At 42.0% G+C, this 19,478-nt stretch overlaps 1 protein-coding gene across 2 annotated transcripts in view; it reads right to left on the bottom strand.

Moving 5' to 3' along the window:
* Positions 1 to 863: 863 nt before the first annotated feature.
* Positions 864 to 19,478, bottom strand: part of GOLIM4 (golgi integral membrane protein 4) — a 75,937-nt gene continuing 57,322 nt past the window's right edge. The window contains exons 9-16 of one of the 2 annotated variants that reach the window (XM_061194509.1): positions 18,068 to 18,400; positions 15,651 to 15,895; positions 15,102 to 15,181; positions 13,127 to 13,236; positions 10,265 to 10,432; positions 9,869 to 9,937; positions 2,873 to 2,953; positions 864 to 2,532 (exon numbers count right to left, since the gene is read on the bottom strand). In XM_061194509.1, the coding sequence (XP_061050492.1) occupies positions 2,383 to 2,532; positions 2,873 to 2,953; positions 9,869 to 9,937; positions 10,265 to 10,432; positions 13,127 to 13,236; positions 15,102 to 15,181; positions 15,651 to 15,895; positions 18,068 to 18,400 (1,236 nt within the window). In that variant the 3' untranslated portion in view covers positions 864 to 2,382. Of the gene's footprint in view, positions 2,533 to 2,872; positions 2,954 to 9,868; positions 9,938 to 10,264; positions 10,433 to 13,126; positions 13,237 to 15,098; positions 15,182 to 15,650; positions 15,896 to 18,067; positions 18,401 to 19,478 lie in introns of both variants that reach the window. The other variant, XM_061194508.1, reaches the window with a different exon arrangement.

Genomic DNA, 19,478 nt, shown 5'->3' with positions numbered 1-19,478 from the left:
TTCAGGAAATCAAAATTCTTTGGTTGTAAGATAAGAAAGGAATTCCATCAAACTTAAAGGAGCACTGAGGGGATAAAGTGGGTCCTTTTTTCACATTTCTCACACTATGAAGGCATTCAGTAAGTGTCCATCATTTTCCTTTATAACAGAGTCACTGTGACCTCCATGTGGCTCAGATTATACTCTTACTCCTAGATCCTACTCAATCACTCATAAATATCCAGTCATTACATCTGTACTAATATAGCATTTTTGTGCTCCACTGTACTTGGCCTTAAAAAAAGTACCTTTTTTTCCCTTCTGATTATGTCACTGGTACCAAATCCTTTGACATACGGGTTGCACCAGAAGTCATAGATTAATTGGCAAGGTAAATACAAGTGACATTTTATTTCTGCTCATCTCATTAATGTAGATCAGTTCTGGGTGATTAGTCCTCTTCCACACATTAGGTTAAACAGCCCTATAACTTGGTGCCATACAGAGTAGAATGGTTTGCGATTGTTCTGTTTGCTTTCCCAGGGAGGAGTCAATAGTTTTTTTGTTTATTTTGTGTGCTTGCACATGACACTCTCTTACATTTCTCTTTTTTATTCCTCCAGAACTAGCTCAAATAAAATAAAAATTCTTAGTTCTTCCTTTAGAAAAGGGGGGGGGGGAAACTCATGTGCCAATCCAAGTCGAGAAAGATTGGGAAAGGCATTTTATAATTCATTAATATACATTGGTTCCTCTTAAAATTTTTTCCTTTTATGAAAAAGAACTGAATAATGTTACAGGATCAGAAACTAATAAAAAATCACATACTTTCAAAGATTTATCACTTGCTTTTTATAGCTTTATTGACTATTACCAAGTTTCAAATAATTAAATACTGTAATTGGGACATTAAAAATACAAACTAATTTACCAAAATAATTGTATTCTGAATATTATGTACAATATTATACATTTTACATTACATAAAGGGTTTTTATACATAAAGATTTGATTCATGATTACCGAAAATCCAAAATACATTTGAACAAAACATTCCTAGGCATACATACATAATCACTCAACTGGGATAATCAAAACCATACATGAGTGTGGTTATTAAAAAATAAAATTACATTCATACGATAATGGTAGAAATTGAAATCTGTTTTTATTGATTTGAAAGTACTATTATAAAACCACACACATAAGAATGATGTAACCTAATTCTATTTAGTTAAAAATCTTTATACTGGAGACTGCAATATGTCTCTATCCCATGGGAAATTTTTGATTTTTAATATTTTTATTTTAAGGGACTTGTATAATTCATAATCATTAAAAGTCTATCCATGGGCATAAAGCAGACCCAATCCCAGCAAACAGAAAAGTCATAAGGGTCAACCATACCATCATGTGTATTTCACCGTATAGTTTTTGAAAAATACCCTATTCAATTGTACAATTTGATATGTCTTCATATTCATGCTTGTCATCAGTGATTACATACAGAGGCACAGAGCTCACAGGGGAAATATATATTACTGTAGAGAATTAGATACTAAAACAAAGCTATCACTGGGTGACTACAGAAAAAAAAAGGGGTGCTCACGTGGAAAACGCCACCCATACACACTAAATTAGTTATTAAACAAGGTGTCAGTCCTTCAAAAAGGTTAATACGCTGATGTGTCATACCTTGTTTGAATCCTGAAATATCTAAGTCCAGAATACTGTCAAGTGAGTTTTAGTTCTATCTCACATTTAAATTTAATTCCTCTCAAGAGGAAGAGCTGTGATTTTAAGCAAAGCCAAACATTTCTTCTAACTGATCTGAAAAGCCTGAAAAAAATGTCTTTATAACAAAAACGTCTTTCTAACTGTATGTCACTCTGTCCATGAATCTTATCCTAGAGTACACAGACTGGTGAAAATTCTATCAGAACTATGCATAAGAACCTCGGAAAGGCAGCAATTAGTAAACTGGCCATTCTCCTCAATGTCTGTACAGCATTTTTCAGTATTCTCTATCCTGCATTTCATCAAAGGCAAACAACAGAATGCTTGGAACGTAGAAGACAGAGAAGGAACAAGTTGAAACATATACAAAATCAATGTCTTCTCCAACATCACATAATCTATGAAAAATGAGATTCAGAGCCTAAGGTCTGCTTTATTGTTTTTCTTCTCGTTCATGTTTTGCTTGAATATAAAAAGAAGCTCTAACCTAGGTTAACAAAATATATTCATATAAATGTATGAGCATTTCTAATACAAAAGTTAAAAAAAAAAGTCTAAATTCTTAATTTTTGTAGTTAAATATCCTAGAGTTCAGTAGGCAGATTTATTTTTGAGCAGCTTGAAAAGAATCCGTCGGCTGAGCTCTGTCTGTGAAATCGGACACGGCTACATTTCAGCTCTTTGCCGAGATTTCTCAGCAGCAGCGGCTCCGTCCTCCTCCTCCTCTTCTTCTTCCTCGTAGTGATCCTCTCGGCCTTTGGGGTGGTTGTCATCTCGAACTTCTTGCTCTTCTCCATCATTGTTTTTCTCATCGGCCTTAAAGTTAAAAAGAAAAAAAAGGAAAACTAAGAGAGAGGGCACAGAGTTAGTGGTATAAATAATTCCCTCTAAAAAAAAAACCCCAAAAAACCAGTACGAAGTTATTCATTTTTGGAGAAAGAAAACAAGTGAAGAAAAATGTTCCAACAGGCGAGAGTGCTACAGTCTTTTCTAATCTTCACGTTGTCACAAATTTTCCTAGTTCTAGGTTGGCCTGTTAAACTCTATGGCACCTTAGATGTACCCACTGGTATCTTTCCAACTATACATACGTATCTCCCATACTTGCACGCACAGGCACACAAGCGCAATAGAAATAAGTAGATCCTACGCGTACATTTTCATCATTTTCACCATAGGTCTCTTCAGCATTATGCTCCAATTCCCTTTTTTTCTCCTCAGTCAAATCTTCCTGAACCTAAAACAAACCAGAGACATCAGGTGACACCTTGATCATTTCAACACTTGCAACAACATGTTTTGATTTCCCAAAAGTTCATTCAAAGCAGCAGAGATAAAATTAAACTAAAAATAAATTTGAAAAGAAAGTTAGAGATTTGACTGGTCTATTAGCCATGAAGAAATGTATAATACACCTACTACAAAAAAATCAACGTGATTCAGAATCTAGGACCTTTGTGTTTTGAGTTTCTGATTTGTTTAACACTCCAAGTATAACACCTGAAGAAATTCACATTATAAAATTAAATGGGAGAACCGCTGGAAGTCTGAAGGCTCTGACAGAATGCAAGTTCTTGCGAAGACAGGAAACATCTGTCTTACTCAACTAACTGCCTTCAATGCCTAGATGCATACTTGGCACACTGCAATTGCTTAATAAATATTGTTGAATGAATGAGTCAATGAATGAATCAATGAATCAATGCAAAAAATAGCTGCTCTGTAAAGGCACAGAAATCAGGCACCACTACCTATATATAATGTAGTAGAAAACTGAGGAAAACCTGTGTATATACATTTCTAACATTAAGAATAAACTTCTCTGGCTAAAATATCTAGAACACATTTCAATTTCTTCATAAAATAGTTATTAAGCTACCTCAAATCCCTACATCTCTTTAGTGTTCTAACACATTTCTGTTTTAAGTAGTTTTCTTCATGTATGCTACTACTATCATGTGTCATTGATTCCGATTGTTTTTTTTCAAAATGCAAATCAAAGAAAGCATCCAAATACTTTTGCTAAATAATCTCTATTTAATGATCACATTCCACACAAATAGAGGGTAAAATATTTTCTAACTTAACTATTCTGAAAACTATACATATGCCAAAAGGTTTAAGTCATTTGAATACATTTCAAAAAATCGCTGACTACCAATTAAGCATAATGCAGCGTCCAGGTACCAGAAAGAACCCTGTTCTCTCTGAGGAGAGCAGCATAAAAGTAAGTCTTCTTGAATAACACACAAAATTACCTAATTTTGGGGGGCGGGGTGTATGTGTGATAAATATCCCAGAAATGGGCAAGGGAAGGAAAGTATGCAGGTGTTACAATTAAGGAACGACTAATTAAGGGCTGCCTCAAGGTGTCCAGCCCAGGTTCAGCAGGATGAACTGCAACCCACCAGACTCACTTCGGAGGGACCCTGGCCTGTTAGGAACTTACAGAGATGACCCTTCCAAGATGCCCTAACAGAGCCCAGCCTTCACGAACCTCTTCTAACCAGTCAATTGTTGGCTGGACTCTCAGCCCCCTACACCACGCTGGCACCAAATAAATACATTGTGGGGATAGGTATAGAGTATATTTTATATTCATGTGTCCTGGTAGAGCGAGCTATAAAGAAGACACCTCTGTCTTACCTGCAGTTTCTATCAGTGGCCAATGACATGTCTTCTGCCCTTAGTCATGGAATCTCATCACAGCATTTCCCAGGACATTGTAACGAAAACAGTGAAGCACTTGTTTCAGACTATATTAAGGTCTCACTAACTGAAAATTGCTGAAGTGTCCCCAGTCAATTTCAGTGAACAGACATGTCTTCTATAGCCTTAATAATGAAAATATACTAGTGAACACTAAACATGCTTTAGTTGGGGTTGGGCGGGAACTGCCTTGAAATTGTGGTATGGTGAAAAGAACCAGTGTTGGCAAACTTTTGCTGCAAAGGGCCAGAGAGTAAATATCCAGACTTTCTTGGCCATAAGGTCTCTAGCAACTACCCAACTCTAGTGCAGCAGCAGCCTTAGACAACATGTACACAAGAAGGTATGGCTTGTGTTCCAATAAGGCTTCACTGATAAAATAGGCCCAGACTCTGTAGTCTGCAGACCATGGAGTCAGACAGACCTGTGTTAAAACCTTGGCTCCTCAACTCTCCAGGTTCTATGAACGACAAGGTCATTTGTTTTTACTGTGAAGATTTTCAAGCACACACAAATAAAGGCAATAATTCAATAAACTCCTTAGAGCCATCACCAAGGCTCAAAGGTTACCTCAATGTTGCCACACTTGCATCACCTATCACTTTTCTTTATTTTCTGATGAATTATTCTTAAAATTCTAGATATCATGTAATTTCACCCCCACTCTTCTCGGAATGTATTTCTAAACACACTGGACTTTTCTTATATAACCATAATGCCATTATCACGTCTGATAAATAATTCCATGGTATCATCTAATGTCTAGTTCTTACTTACATTTTCCTGATTGTCTTAAATATGTCTATTTATAGTTGGTTTGTTCTAATCATGATCCAAACAAAGGCCACATCTAACACCAGTTCCGCTCCCCTCTTTTTCCCTTAATGCTATCTTGAATTGTTGTCCAGTAAAATGACCCACATTCTGGATTTATTTGCTTCTTTAAGGTATCACTTAACTCATTTTTTTAGCCTCCACATTTCTTATAAAAGGAAGTTAGCTTAAAGGCTTGAATGAATTCAGATTCAATTTGCAAAACAAGGACTTTTCAGAGGTGATGCTGTAGATTTCATATTTTCATCACATCAGGAGGCATATAATGCTTGTCCCACTTTTAGTGAAGCTAAGGTTGGCCAGTGAGCTCAGATAGCTACAGCCTGATCCCTCCATGGTAAAATCCCCTGACCTCCATCCATCTGGTGATATCATCCATTGATGACTGCTCTTAAATCAACTGTTTTAATTAGGGGGTTACAAAGCTGGTGACTTTCTAATTCCATCATTCCTTCTGTATTGACTAACTTCTATAAAGAAAAACTTGCCCATATCAGCTATTTAGTTACTATGCTTAGTATATTTAATCATGGCAGCTTTTAAAAGCAGACCTGGGTAGGGTATAATCGTGGTTCTAACAATAACAAGCTGTGTGACCTCTGAAAACTTACCTAACCTCTCTGAAGCTCAAATGTCTTATCTGTCAAAGAAAGGGTTAGATAAAAAGCGGTGATTTTTAATTTTCTCTCTCTCTCTCTCTCTGTGTGTGTGTATGGGGGGGGACGGGTAGGGGGAGTCATGGACCCTTTTAACACTTTGGTTAGGAAGTCTTTAGTAAATGGGCATAGGTACACATAATTTTGCACGGAAGTTTCAGGAGGTTCAGACTTCCCAAAGTCTAGCTACAGACCTGACCTGTCGTAGGCCTGCTTCTCTAAACAGCGTGCTCCTGAAACATCAGCATCAGCTGGGGGGCTTGTGAAAAACTCCAACTCCTACACCCCACACAGATAGGATCAAAATCTCCAAGGGTAAGGTCTGATCCAGGAATCTGTATTTTTTACACATTTTCCAAGGTGATTCTTAGCCACAGCAAAGCCTGAGAGCCATTCGCTTGAGTGACAATGAATGTCTCTGGCTAGAGAGATAAACACCTGTTTATGAGTTCTGTCTTCTCTTCTCTTGGGATCTACTGTAGGAAATGTAGGTTGTTGACCAGTTGTCAATATAATCTGAGGTGGGAACCACTGATTTAAATTACTTTTTAATTTAGGGATTGCACAAATGAAAATTTTGTAGATTTTCAAATTTATAAATGTACCTTTTCTATTCTAGTAATATATTCTTCATGTTTGGGGCAAAATAATTCAAATCCATCTTAAAAGCACTGCTGAAATGGGACAAAGTGATATGGAGTTTCTCATTTTAAAATATGCTTACACTAATAACCAGAAGCCAAATGTGACTCTTTTACAACGTAGACACGCCAATTATGTCTTCCACACTTGACCCTCTTTATTATCCTGCTAAAGCCGACGCAAACATTTTGTTAAATATCTCCCTACACCGCTCATTACTCATTACTGAAATCTAATGTTTTAGGCATTTTAGAAATGGTCCCTATGTGATGTGGCAAAGTTTAATAAATAGCGAAAACAAAACAAGATGAAACAGATCTTCTGAATCTGAAATGGGCTTTGGCTAGCTACCCAGTCCCCGTATGTATTCACGCCTTTCTCTGATGCATCAAAGATGTTACGGGATGAGCCGGGAACCAGAAGGCTGCACCTTAAGTAGTCAAGAATCCTGGAATCCAAAGAAGTGGATGGGATGTGACAATGGAAGGGCCTTCCAACAATGTCCACTATGGTGGTGAACACCCCTGCTTGCCGGCGAATGTTTAATAGGAGAGGTTCTGCTATCTGGACAGCTTCTTGTTGTGGTGATTCACAGGCTGACATACCACTAAAGGGAGCCAGGTAACCCTGTACCTGCTCTTACGTGAGTGTTCAGATCAATCTGTTTTCAGTTAGATGGGAGAAACTGAGCACTCGGGTTTTTCAAAGCGGTCGTTTAGTCTCTATATATTTTTAAACATTTAAATAATTTTAAAGCACACATAGTACTTTTTGGCAATGTCATAGTTCGTCTCGTTCGCTCATAAGGATATAAAAAATCTATAAAGTAAGCAACATGAGGATGGGCACATCATATGAATGTCTTTCACTCTAAGGATCCCAAACAGTAAACAATGAATGCGTGTTAATAGCCATCGTCTTTAGGTCTCAGAAGGATAACACTGTTGCACTCAGATAAGAGAAGGCAGGGAGAATGCACACTTGTTTTGGGTCCTCTACTCTCAGAGCTCAATCAGTCTGATGGGCTGTACCTCTGAACAGGTATAACCCTGGCAAGATGCAACTCCTCCCTAGGGGCAAATGTGACAGAAGTCAGGCTGATTGTGGGCTGGAAGGGAGGGGACCCCACGGCAGCAATGGGCCTTCCATCCCAGGGGTCAGCTGGGGCAGTGGAAGACTCTGAGGCTTAAGGAAGATAAGAATGATGCAAATCACACAGCGTTTTACGGTTTTCAGTGCTCACGCACACAGCACTTGTAAACAACACGCTATGTGTTCTCACATATTGCATCCCTCTTTGTTTTTCTTATTTTGCTGCAGTCTGCGGAGAACTTCGTCTCTGTTACTAGTCCTTGCCTGGTATATGGAAGTGCTTCTCCCTCCTCAAGGCAAGAGCTGAGAACAATGGAAAGAGGTGGGAAAATCCAATAACTAATCAGCACAGGAACTACCAGAAAAATATAACACAGCCTGAGCAAGGGGCGCTTAGGGCGCAGAGGGGAAAGGTACCCAGGGAAGAAGAGAGGCACGCTGGACTTCCGCTGAGAGCTCACATGGCAACCACCCTAAATGAGAGGGCGTGGCGACCTGGAGCCTCTGTGCGAGGGTTAGGAAGTGGGGACAGGGGTGCCACAGCTAGGAGCTCTGGGCAGGGAACCAGGGGTCGGGCGCGGGGAGGGGGAAGGGCTCCAGTCAGTCAGCCCACCTGAGGGAGGAGGGACGGCGGCATCGGGCACCAGGCTCTGCCTGGTCACCATCCTCCTTCCCTCCCGCCTCTCTGCCTTTGTTTTCTTTCTCTCTTTGATCCCTCTTGGATCCCGGGATTTCTCTCTCCACCTTAACTGATAGAATATAGAAGTTAAAAAAAAATAATCAGTAAATACTGATTAAAATTTTATGTTTACCCTTCTGAATTTTTAAAAAGAAGCCAAGGTCAATCTCTTCTCTTTTAATCTCCCAAAGATTCCTGGCATCTGACATAATGAAACAAAGTCATAGTAGTCTAGACATCCTGTTACAAGAGAGGTCCAGATGAATATCTTTCTCTTGCCAAATGTCTTTATATTCAAGGCTGCTGGGTTCTCTAACGCTCTCTTCTGATAACACAGCTCAGGGGCTTCATTAGGATGAACAGCAGGATGAGAAAAAGGAGAGAGAATAAGAAGATCAAGCCAGGTAGACTGCACGTGACTAGAGGTGTATGTTGCCAATGGCTGCAAAGAATGATGTTCTTTTCCGTTTTCCCGGGATAAACACAAATTTCAGCATCAGCTCTGAAAAGCTGATAAATGCAATCTAAACGAGACGGCAGACCTAGTCAAGGGAACCATGCCCGTGAGTGTAGCAGCTCGTGCCTTCTGAGCAGGCTCTCAGGGGTTGGGGGGGTTTGTTCAGGCTGCCATTTGTCCATCCTCTCCTGCCGTTCCCCTTAGGGTCAGAGCCACACGTCTGCAAGAGGCCTGGCTGAGAGGTGCCTCTGAATCAGGGCTTTAATTTGCTGGTCCATTTGCTGGTCCAGAGAGAGACTAAACATGGGGCCTTGGCCTCACCCGTATCATATTCCCGAGAACTGAGCTTCAGCGGTCCATACAGGGACTAACCAGCTACAACCAACAGCGTTCATCAGTCAATTACATGATGGTGGCACCAAGGTAGATGCTCTATAAACCTAATTAACAAGGATATGCCAGAGGTTTACGATAAAAAGCAAACTAAAATGAAATGTTAAGAAATTCCACCCAAGTGCATTTTACTCAACAGAGCTCCTTACATATTTTTCCTTTTCTTCTTTGTTAAACTTGATTAAGATGCTAAATTCTTAGAAGGGCAGAGCCTAAAAGGAGAGGCTATAAAATTTTTTAAGTGTCTGGGGGTGTCAAGTGTATTCTGATAGACACCATGGGGTGCCCTTGTGACACAGGCACTGTGGCCGTGTCTACAGGGAAAGTCTCTGGGGTTAGTCCAGACCCTCAGTGTGCAAAGCTTTGCTCTTGTTTCTTGTGAGGGAAAGAGACAGGAGAAAATATTCTTACAAAGATCACATAAACCTAAGTCCGCCATTTCTGGAAGGCCAAGTGTCTTCTCAATTCAAAATTTCTAGGGAAAACCAGAGAGGAGGATTTTATCACCCCATTTTTGTTACCGTCTAGCCAAATGTCTCCACGGCCTTGGTCCATTTCCCCTCGAAACCACCCTTCCTTATCCAGCCTACGGCTCTCTGGACCTTTCTACAGAAGCCCTCGCGGCCGAGGTTTGTTTCAGGTGAGTGTGAGGCCCCCAACAGTCTGGCCTCCTGCCCTCCCCCTTCCTACCTCCTCTTCCCCCTCTTCCTGGTACTGGTCATCCACATTGTCCTCCTGCTGGTCTGGATTCCCTGCCATCTGTTGAAACAAAAGGGGAGGCTCAGGTTACTGAACACTGGAGATGGGTTGTCCAGTCCTCTGGGACAAAGAACAGGCAGGCCACCACGAACAGTACACTTTCAATGCATCAGTGGCCAGGAAATGATGACTAACCATTCTCAACACAAAGCCCAGGATGCCCATCACCCGCTCTCTCTGAGGGTGGGCATTTCACATGATGACCCCCAAAAAAACCCAAAGAGGTGAACCTCCTGTCCATGAGGTTATGGCTAACCTTTTGCGTAAAACCAGGCATTTGTTAAAATACCTGAGTTAAAACCACCCTCCATCGTGGCATCTGCTTACCACCAAATGCTCCTCCACTTCTGCATTCTCTTGCTTTTGGTGACTTTGTTTCTGCTCTTCATTTTCATCTGGCAAGTTTTCTTCCCTCACTTGCCCGGCTTCCTCAAATTCATCCTCCCCTTGATTATTAGGGTCGTCTGCTGGGTTTATATCCTCTACAGCTGCCCTCTGTAAAATTTTAATGAAAAGCAACCACCACTTCAAATTCCAGGATCAAGTCTAATTTCATTTGAAAGGCCACACACTGGCAGAAAATGAAATTGTCCTTCACCAGATTGTTCAGATCTATCCTTGCCAAGACTCACAAGTATTCATCCCACTGTCAAAAGATAAAGCCTCTGCTTTATTTGTCAGAGACTGATGCATCAGAATTAAGTTCAAATAGCATTTCTTTCCTGCAAGCGATTCCAAAATAGTTCTCAAAACTCTAATATCACAAGTAATATGAACATAACTAGATGACAAGAAAAACAGTTAATGAAAGCCAAAGGACCAAGTAGGAGCAATAATTAAAATGAGAGATTTAGATAGGCAAATAGTAACTTCTTTCACTGGTATGTTGATTTTTTTACAGACGAGTTATCCTTTGCAAAACCAGCTGTTACATGTACGTGAGTGAAAAGCAGTTGAGGAGAGAGGAAGCCCACACCAGAAAGGACCCAAGAAAAGGGCCCACGAGGAGACAAGAGGAGGCTAATTCACATGTAGACAATCACGTTCTAGTGTGGATCATATTTCTTTACAATGAACACTACCGTGAAGCTGAGAGAGGCTGCACTGGCAAGAGACAGGAGAAAAGGGACCGGGCTAACCCAGCCTCCGGCAATATATTTTGAAAAATACCTCCCCCTCCCCGCCCCACCTCTCAAGTAGTAGTTCTGTTATTGTGTTCAATGAATGCCCTTCACATTATCAACTTTAGAATTATCTGGATGTCCCACTTATGCTCCCAAAGCACCTTTCAAAATAATACACGCCCTCATAAAGATTCGGATTTTAGAGCCTGAGCCGGGCAGAAATGGCGATGCTTGTAAGAGCTTCCCTGATCACACCAGGGTCATCAGTAGGACCCTTCACTGAAGCAGCAAATGCTTCCCAGAGACGGTGAAGCCTCAGAGTGAGATTTAGTCTCCAGACCACAAAATTCTACTTCAATTCACCTCAGAGCCTTGAACATGTACAAGAGCTCACTGCAGTCTCAGCTGATGTATTATCTGCACATCCCTGGCTATGTACTTTGTCCAAGAGCAAAATGACACTTTTCTTGGGAATATAGAGAGTGACAAATCATAACCTTCACACTAAACTCCAGTTACTCCACAATCTTGTTATATGGATCACTTTTTGTACGGTATCAATAAATTGTGTGGAAATATAGGAAAAACGTAACACATTTTCTTCAGAAAAAAAGTACAAGATGTCTTTTGCAAAAGTACATGAAAATGTACACATTAGTTCCAACTCTAACCAAGTGGTAAAAAAGGTTTAATAGGCACGGTTGTTACATTAAAAAAATAGTTAGATGATCAATTAAATCTCAGTTTGTTTTTACTTTAAAAATAAATGGATAAAGTATGAGACAAAGAGAGGGACAAGCAGGCTAATAATTTCTAATTAAGAGAAGGCATGGTAGAAAGGCCAACGTTTCCCAGCGTGTTATCTAGAGCAAGTCAACTGATGAAAGGAGAGTAAAGGATTATGCAGTCAGATAAGCAATCGAAACACACAGCGTTTCCCACAGTCAGTGACTGGAATACCCACCCTTCCCCTGTCCCCTCCACCGCTCTCAGGACGCTCTCAGACATTTGCACACTCGCTTTCTTGCTCTCTCTTTCACATCCTCTGGCTTTCTCACACTCTCCTGCTATCTATAGCTCTTGCTCTTTCCTGAAAATATTTCAGGGCTAGGGTTCCCTGGAGCATACTCTGAGAAATGCCAATTCAGGGGCGGGTGGGTAAATGTGTTCTGCCACCTCTCAGTGCAAGTTATGTGCAAAAGCTGTTTCCATCAGGGCGGCTTCAAGCATCTATCAGGAAGACCTTCTCAATGTTTATCAAGGAAGAATATGGACAGGGCCCATAGGATAGCACAGACTGAATTTTATTAACATGGTGGTGGATTTCCTAGCAAAAGATGACAGGAGAGCTAGGATTTTACACTGTGAAAATCACCTACACATAAGCATAAGGACACACTCATTTGCAGGCAAGGCCAAGGCCCCAGAACACCCAACTGAATTGGGAGTCTTGGTCCTTTTTGAGTAAACAAAAAGAACATTTCTGGTTACTATATCTCTACCTGCTAATATTCTAATTTTTCCTTAGCATCATGGTGTCTGGGAAGTTTTTTTCTTTCATTTCTCAAACCTCACATTCTTATCTGTGTATTTATTAAAATAGTCACTGGACTGTTGGGAGATTACAGAGAGTCACATGACACACATTCACACCCCAGCAGACTGCTCAACGTGCCCCATAGTGGTTAATCTCCTTTCTCTCGTTCTCTCTCCAACTCCCACACTTGCTTTTTGTTTTTTCTTTTTCATCTTTCAGAACTACTACATATTTCAATGCCTCTTTTTTGCTTTTCTATTTTAATTTGACTAATCTAAAAGTCCCCAGAGGGAAACTGCTTGGATGTTTTCCCAGAGCAACCTTTAACCCATTCTCATCACACACACACCCCATGGTTTACAGTTAACAGCACTGCTCATATCATATAATTGTGTAAGCCACCTTCCTTCTGTGCTGATGAAATAACAGACATATCTGGAGCCAGAGTCACGGTGTCAGGCAAACCTTCACGTTTCCTTTCTGCCTTGTGAGTTCCCAAGTGTCACGACTGGAAGAGAGGACACTTACATCTGCCTCGGATTCTGGGTCAGCTTCGTGGGGCCCTTGTTCTTGAAGCTCATGTCCATTCTCTGGGTCTTCTTCTGCCTCGTCTTGGTGCTGGTTGTCTCTCTCATAGGCTAGCAAATCAAAGGAACTAGTATCAGCCCGAACAAACCAGACAGGATTCTTCCTTTTAAAGCAAAGCAAAGTCACCAGCGGGCTTTCCTACAGACCGCTTCACCCACTCTCTCCTCCTGCTAGGTTAGCTCAACATAAGGTGTATGTCTCAGCTTTTCTGGAAAAGTTATGCCCCTTCCCCACGCCTTCTGTCTACAGAGATAGTGTGGAAAGGCCTTGTGTCTACAGAGACAGTGTGGGTAAGTGACACCATTCTAACTCTCCAAAAACAAATGTTTACAACAAAAGCGGCATTTTCCCCCCATTATGCCAAAAACAACGATCAAAACTTTCTTGATAAAATAAAGCCCAGTCAATTGGACATCGCTAAAATTATCAACTAATTTTTGGTAACGTCCGAGAAAATGGCAAGGCACTGAAAGAAGAAACTGATGCTATTTCAGGAAATGAAAGAAATAACAACCCCATTTGTGGAGCTAAAAAAACAAATTCAGCCCGTCGTCCTGTGTTCTCTGAGGTGGCGGTAATGATGATGCCACAAGCATTGCATGTTTATACTCACACACACATTTACTTGCTACGTTTTGAAAAAAATTATTTCAATTAAGAGAATTTATTGATAGATAAGAGCACACAAAGAGAGGAACAAATAACTTCTTTCGGTAAGATGCAAGAGGAAAGGTTAACTATAGGGAGAGTATTCAGCCTGTAGAAAATAAAGATGCAGGTAACTTTCCATCAGGTTTCAAGTGCACCAAGGGAGCCATTAAATAAAAGAGAGAACAAATGGTTCTCTAGTCTTACTGATAATGGAACAAAAAAGCTTAAAGTGCTGCATGGGGGGACATAAGGAAAACAATTTCTTGACTGTAAGGGCTATAAAATATCAGAACAGGCTGTAGAGGGAGTTTGGGTAATCACCTTCCTTTAGATTCTTTAGGAAAGGATACAGAGCTAAGTGTTAGTGTTGCCAGGGAAACGGTTACTGTCTAGTCCTATTATCACAGTAAGCGGTATTTGATAAATGACACATAGATGCGCACTGCAAATGAAAGCTACTATTGACTCAATTTGAAAAACTTTCAAGGCAATAATCTAAACACCTCCAAGGTAAGAAGAAAATGTAGAAGTTTCCCAAAGCATAACAGTCCTATGACAATGTGTTAGAAATAAGTATTTAGCATACAAAAAGCTTAAACTACCATTTCCTCTCTAAAATGTCAGGGAACAAACAGACTATCATGCGTGATTTAGGCTACCAATGTGAACTGTTTGGGAGGATTAAGAAAAGCATACCAACAACAACAAAAGACAGATGGTACACAAATCTCTGTACGTACAGGTATCCTCCACTTTTTGAAAGTTAGTTTTAGGTCACTTCACTTTTACGAAAGACCTACATTAGTACCTGTTTTGGGTAACCGAAAGAATTCGGAAGAGGATTTCCAATTTTATGGAAAAAGGTGAAAAGCAAAAATAGCGACTAGTGTTGGTTCTGCAGCGAGAGAGAGAGAGTCTCGTGGAGACAGTACACACCCAGAGCAGAGCAGCGAGAATGGCATCGTCCAGCTCCTTCCCCAGGACCTACACTCAGCGGCTCAGCATCAGCCCCCAGAGCTCTGAACTGTGCCTGTGAGCATCTGTGCTTTACCTCGATTTATTCTGTGTATCCCTTAGCAAGATGTGTCCTATGGTAATTGCTTCTTTGCTTTACACCATTTCCGTTTACAAAAGGTTTCACAGGAACGCTCTGCTTTCAGAGAGCGGGAGAAACATGTTTGCAGATACACATATAACTCTGAGTTGATATTATATATTACCAAGCAGTTTTATTAAAACATTCATCATCTAAGAAGCTCACCACCTCCTTCCTCTTCCTGGATGCCCTGGTCCTCTGCTCCCTGAACAATATCATTATCTACAGCATCATAACGAGCTTGCTGCCTGCAAGGGAAACAAACAATCATCACCTCAGGGACACAAATTAAGTAGCACAGTTTGACATAAGTCATTTATCTTTAAAGAGAGTTATCAGCGAATTTTTCGACACTTTTTTAAAAGCCATAAAAATATTTCTTAAACTTATCCAATTAGGTTTAATAAAGATTCCAGATATACTTTCAAAACATGCCTTATAAAAGATAAAATACCTTTCAAATGATCAAATAAAATGAAGTTAGCACAAAACCTGATAGGTTATTTTGAGACATTCACTGTCATTTTTAAGCAGGGAAAAAAAATGTTGATTATTCTGAAAATTCAATGTTTGGAATGTAATTTTCAGGTAGTGGTTCTGCCTCAGCTACATGAGCAATAGCAGCCCCTCAAGTTCAAGGGTAACAAATACAGGAAGCTGTCTTTATCCTGCTTGTGAACGCCAGAGGCGGGCTGCCTAGGCCCATCAGGAGGCTACCGTGTCTGCTCTGGGCGCTGCGGCCGGCCCTGCGCGAGTCCAGCCTGCCTCTGCTGGGCCGTCTCCCCGGCGAGGGGCCGGTGCTGGTGCGGCAAGGGTCCCTGCAGCCTCTGCTGGGGCAGGGCCTCCTGGCGCTCCTTCAGCCGCTGGGCCTCCTCCGCCCGCCGCGCCGCCAGCCTCTGCTGCTGCAGCCGCTCCTCATACGGCGACGGGAATTTGGCGACCGGCCTGCCTGAAGGATACACCTGGGGAGCAGAGAGTTGGTGCTGAGTGAGAGCTGTCGGGTCCCCTGGGTCCTCCCTTCGTCCGTTTCGCGCGCCACGCGCAGAAGGCGGGGCTGGTTTATGAACACCTATCTGTCAGGTCAACTGTCATAACGGTCCAAAGCCACCCACGGCTGGACTCCACTCCTGTTTCCCAATGCTCTGAATCACCCCTGGCTTCTTTCGGCAACTGGTCTTCTCCATTTGTTGGCATTAAGGCAGATTTTTCATGTGCTCCCTCTCAAATGGAGGAGGACGCAACAGAAGAAATGTTTCGACCCTAATTAAATTTATGCTCAGAAGGCTCTGGTATATGTGGGCACTTAATAACCTCAGACTAAATGGGGCGATTTGTGAGCTGAGGCTGAGGCTAAGGCTTTTCCATGAAGCGCTAAAGACCTAGGGAAGCTAATTAACTCTAGCAATGCAGACACTAATCTCAGGCCAAGCGGAGCCAAAGCAAGTCAAATTTCAGATTAGGGTGGAAAAGCAGAGAACCATTTTTCTTCAAAGAAACCAAAAACGGACGAGAAGAGAGAACTTTCGGATTAAAGGAAAACCTGATACAGGAATTCTTAAACTCTGCTTCCATTAAGCCATCTACCACTCCCTCCTCCACCCCCCCAACTAATACAAGTCCACAGTTCTCAGCAAAGGAAAGAGCGTGCATGGTTGAGGGAAATTAAACCTAGTGGGGAATTACCTTTGAGGAAGGCTATGAAGGACCCAAGACTGGGAGAGAGGCTTCTTCATGCCACGTTTGCAACAATTTAAGAGTGCACCTGCAGGGGCCTTCACACCTGCCCAGCCAAAGCCTCTAGCGGCTTGAAGTCTTGGAAAGTTTGAGGCCAAACAAAGCTTCAGAGCTATAAATAAAAGGTGACCAGCATCCACATAAGGGCCAGGTAGCCTACCGTCAGGTATCACCTTCGAGGTTGTGTAAGGAAGGTACACCTGGCTGCATTCAGGGTTGCTTTCAGTTCTTTTAAAGTGTCATTTATAATAATAATGGATGTTTTTCTGAGTCTTACTTATGTGAGAGGGGAGTGCTCAGTGGTGGAGCCTCAGCAGAGACTGGTTAGACACACTCACCTGGTGGCGTGTCCTTAAGTCAGCTTTCTGATGACTTGCTAACCACCCTGAAGGCGAGCGTGCAAAAGCCAACGTAGGATTTGACAGTAAGTGAATGGGGAGAAAAGTACCCTTGATCACAGAAACTGAGTCACTTCTCGGCCTCAAGATGCCCACGGGACTCGAGCACAGACGGGAAGGTGCGGGATGAGGTGCCCATCTACTCTCCTACGCTGTTAAAGGGATGTGCCTGAGTCTCTCTCACTGCGCACCCTTGACAAAGACAACACATACACACATGCACAGCACCTTCTCTTTTCCCCAACCATCTTTCTGGGATAAGGTAGCTATGCTACTAACATCACAATAGAACATTTAAATATGTACATGTGGGCTTCCCTGGTGGCGCAGTAGTTGAGAATCTGCCTGCCAACGCAGGGAACACGGGTTCGAGCCCTGGTCTGGGAAGATCCCACATGCCGCGGAGCAACTAGGCCCGTGAGCCGCAACTACTGAGCCTGCGCGTCTGGAGCCTGTGCTCCGCAACAAGAGAGGCCGCGATAGTGAGAGACCCGCGCACCGCGATGAAGAGTGGCCCCCGCTCGCCGCAACTAGAGAAAGCCCTGGCACAGAAACGAAGACCCAACACAGCCAATAAATTAAAAAAAAAAAAAATATATATATATATATATATATATATATATGTACATGTAACATTTAGCAAGATCACCCCAATTTTATTTTATAGACTGTTATACATGAGGGCTTTTTCCTTAACACAGCTGACCCTTGAACAGCGTGGGAGGTTGGGGCGCTGACCCTCCGTGCAGTGGAGAATCTTCTTATAACGTTCAGTCGGCCCCCCGTATATAGGGTTCCTCCGTAGCCTCCCTATAGGGGCTCCTCTGGGTGGTTCCCCACGGGCAGGTTCTACCAACCACGGATCTTGTAGTATTTACTACTGAAAAAAATCCTGGTGGAAGTGGACCCGTGAGGTGCAAACCTGCCTTGCTCAAGGCTCAACTGCACGTAGAAACAGCGGCGCACCCCTCATCCCAGCCAGCTGGCTGGGTGACCTCGTACCTCAGCACGAGCCTGCCCTTGCGGGAGTCTGGCCTCCTTCTGTTCGCGCCGTTCCGTCCACTCCCGGCCCCGCTGCTCCTCCGGCGGCGGGTCGTGCTCCTCCTCGAGGCGCTCCGCCCGCCCGACCTGCTCCATTGCCTCCTCTTCCAGGGCCCTCCGGTGCTCCTCCTCCACCTGGCGCTCCTCGGGCTCCCCGCCTCCCGCTTCCTGCCGGGTCAGTCCTGCGGGAGCCTGGGATCCTGCCTCCTTCTGGGTGGGAGGGTACGGTTTTGTTTCCTCCGTTCTTCCAGGGACTGCTTCACGGTTCTGCCACACTTGGCTGTTTCGAGACACCTAGGCCAAGCACACCACTGGAAATGACACTCTTCTATTTCAAAAGTAGTGACAGAATTTCTTTATTACCATTGTCTACGGGGTTACAACATAAGCAAAATCCTGGAGTCTAGCAATACAGAGTCCTGACTGAAAAGTATGGCTGCAATGGAGTCACTTAACTCTTCTCACTGTGTGATCTCACCTACAAAATAGAGATAACATAAGCAAAATTTCATCGTGGAAAGAATACCGTAAATAACCTAAAAGTAAAGCCTATAAGTGACCACATCTCAGTAGACCCTACCCTCAAAAGCAATCTAACGCCTGTTCTCCCTTAGAATAGAAAGGGAAAAACCCTCATACTTCAAGTGATCAAATACTTACGTAATTTTCTTCAAGGTAAATTTTGTTTTCAATAATTATTTGAAAAGAAAAGGATAAGATCAAATAGAGGATGAGTTAGCTTTTTTGTTAGCTAATATAAAAAAAAGAATGCCATTACTAATGGACATCCATGTTGGCTCTAATAGTGCCATAATTAAACATTTTTGACGTATTAAAGTGGTATTTCTTTGTAAACCAGAGGAAGTCTTTTGTGAGTATTTTATATTATTAATACAGAAAACCCTGAAGAAAAAAAAAAAAGATGTGTCTTTTTACAGAGGACTCCTCTTCTAAAACTGGTTGATTTAAATCAGTTTTCTCTGCAAGTTTCAGAGATTTCTATATGGTCTTCATTACTTAGAAAAGAGGGGCAAAAGAGAGATGGTATAATATCAATAGGAAAATGTGTCACTGTCCTCCCTCCCACCAACCTTCTTTAGCAGAAAGAATACTTTCTTTGGTCAGGATGCTGTCCCGTAATTGAAATAAATGTGAAGCCCTGTTCTTAAATTAGCAGAAACATAACTTAGAAACTGGATTGTATACATAAACAAATAAGCCAAGGAAAAAAGTCCTTTCTCAGACATCTGAGGACAGCTTTTGGAGGTGTACATTTTACCAAGTCCTTGCAAACCTGGCAAGTTTGAATTGATACTGCCCTGGCTTTACAGGAAATATTTCTCTGAAGGGCCCTAAGTGCTTTCCAACACCT

The sequence above is a fragment of the Eubalaena glacialis genome, chromosome 6, assembly GCF_028564815.1.
Source record: "Eubalaena glacialis isolate mEubGla1 chromosome 6, mEubGla1.1.hap2.+ XY, whole genome shotgun sequence".
NCBI classification, from domain to species: domain Eukaryota; kingdom Metazoa; phylum Chordata; class Mammalia; order Artiodactyla; family Balaenidae; genus Eubalaena; species Eubalaena glacialis.
Note: the sequence above shows the minus strand (reverse complement) of the source record. Positions and strands in the feature narration are given on the sequence as shown.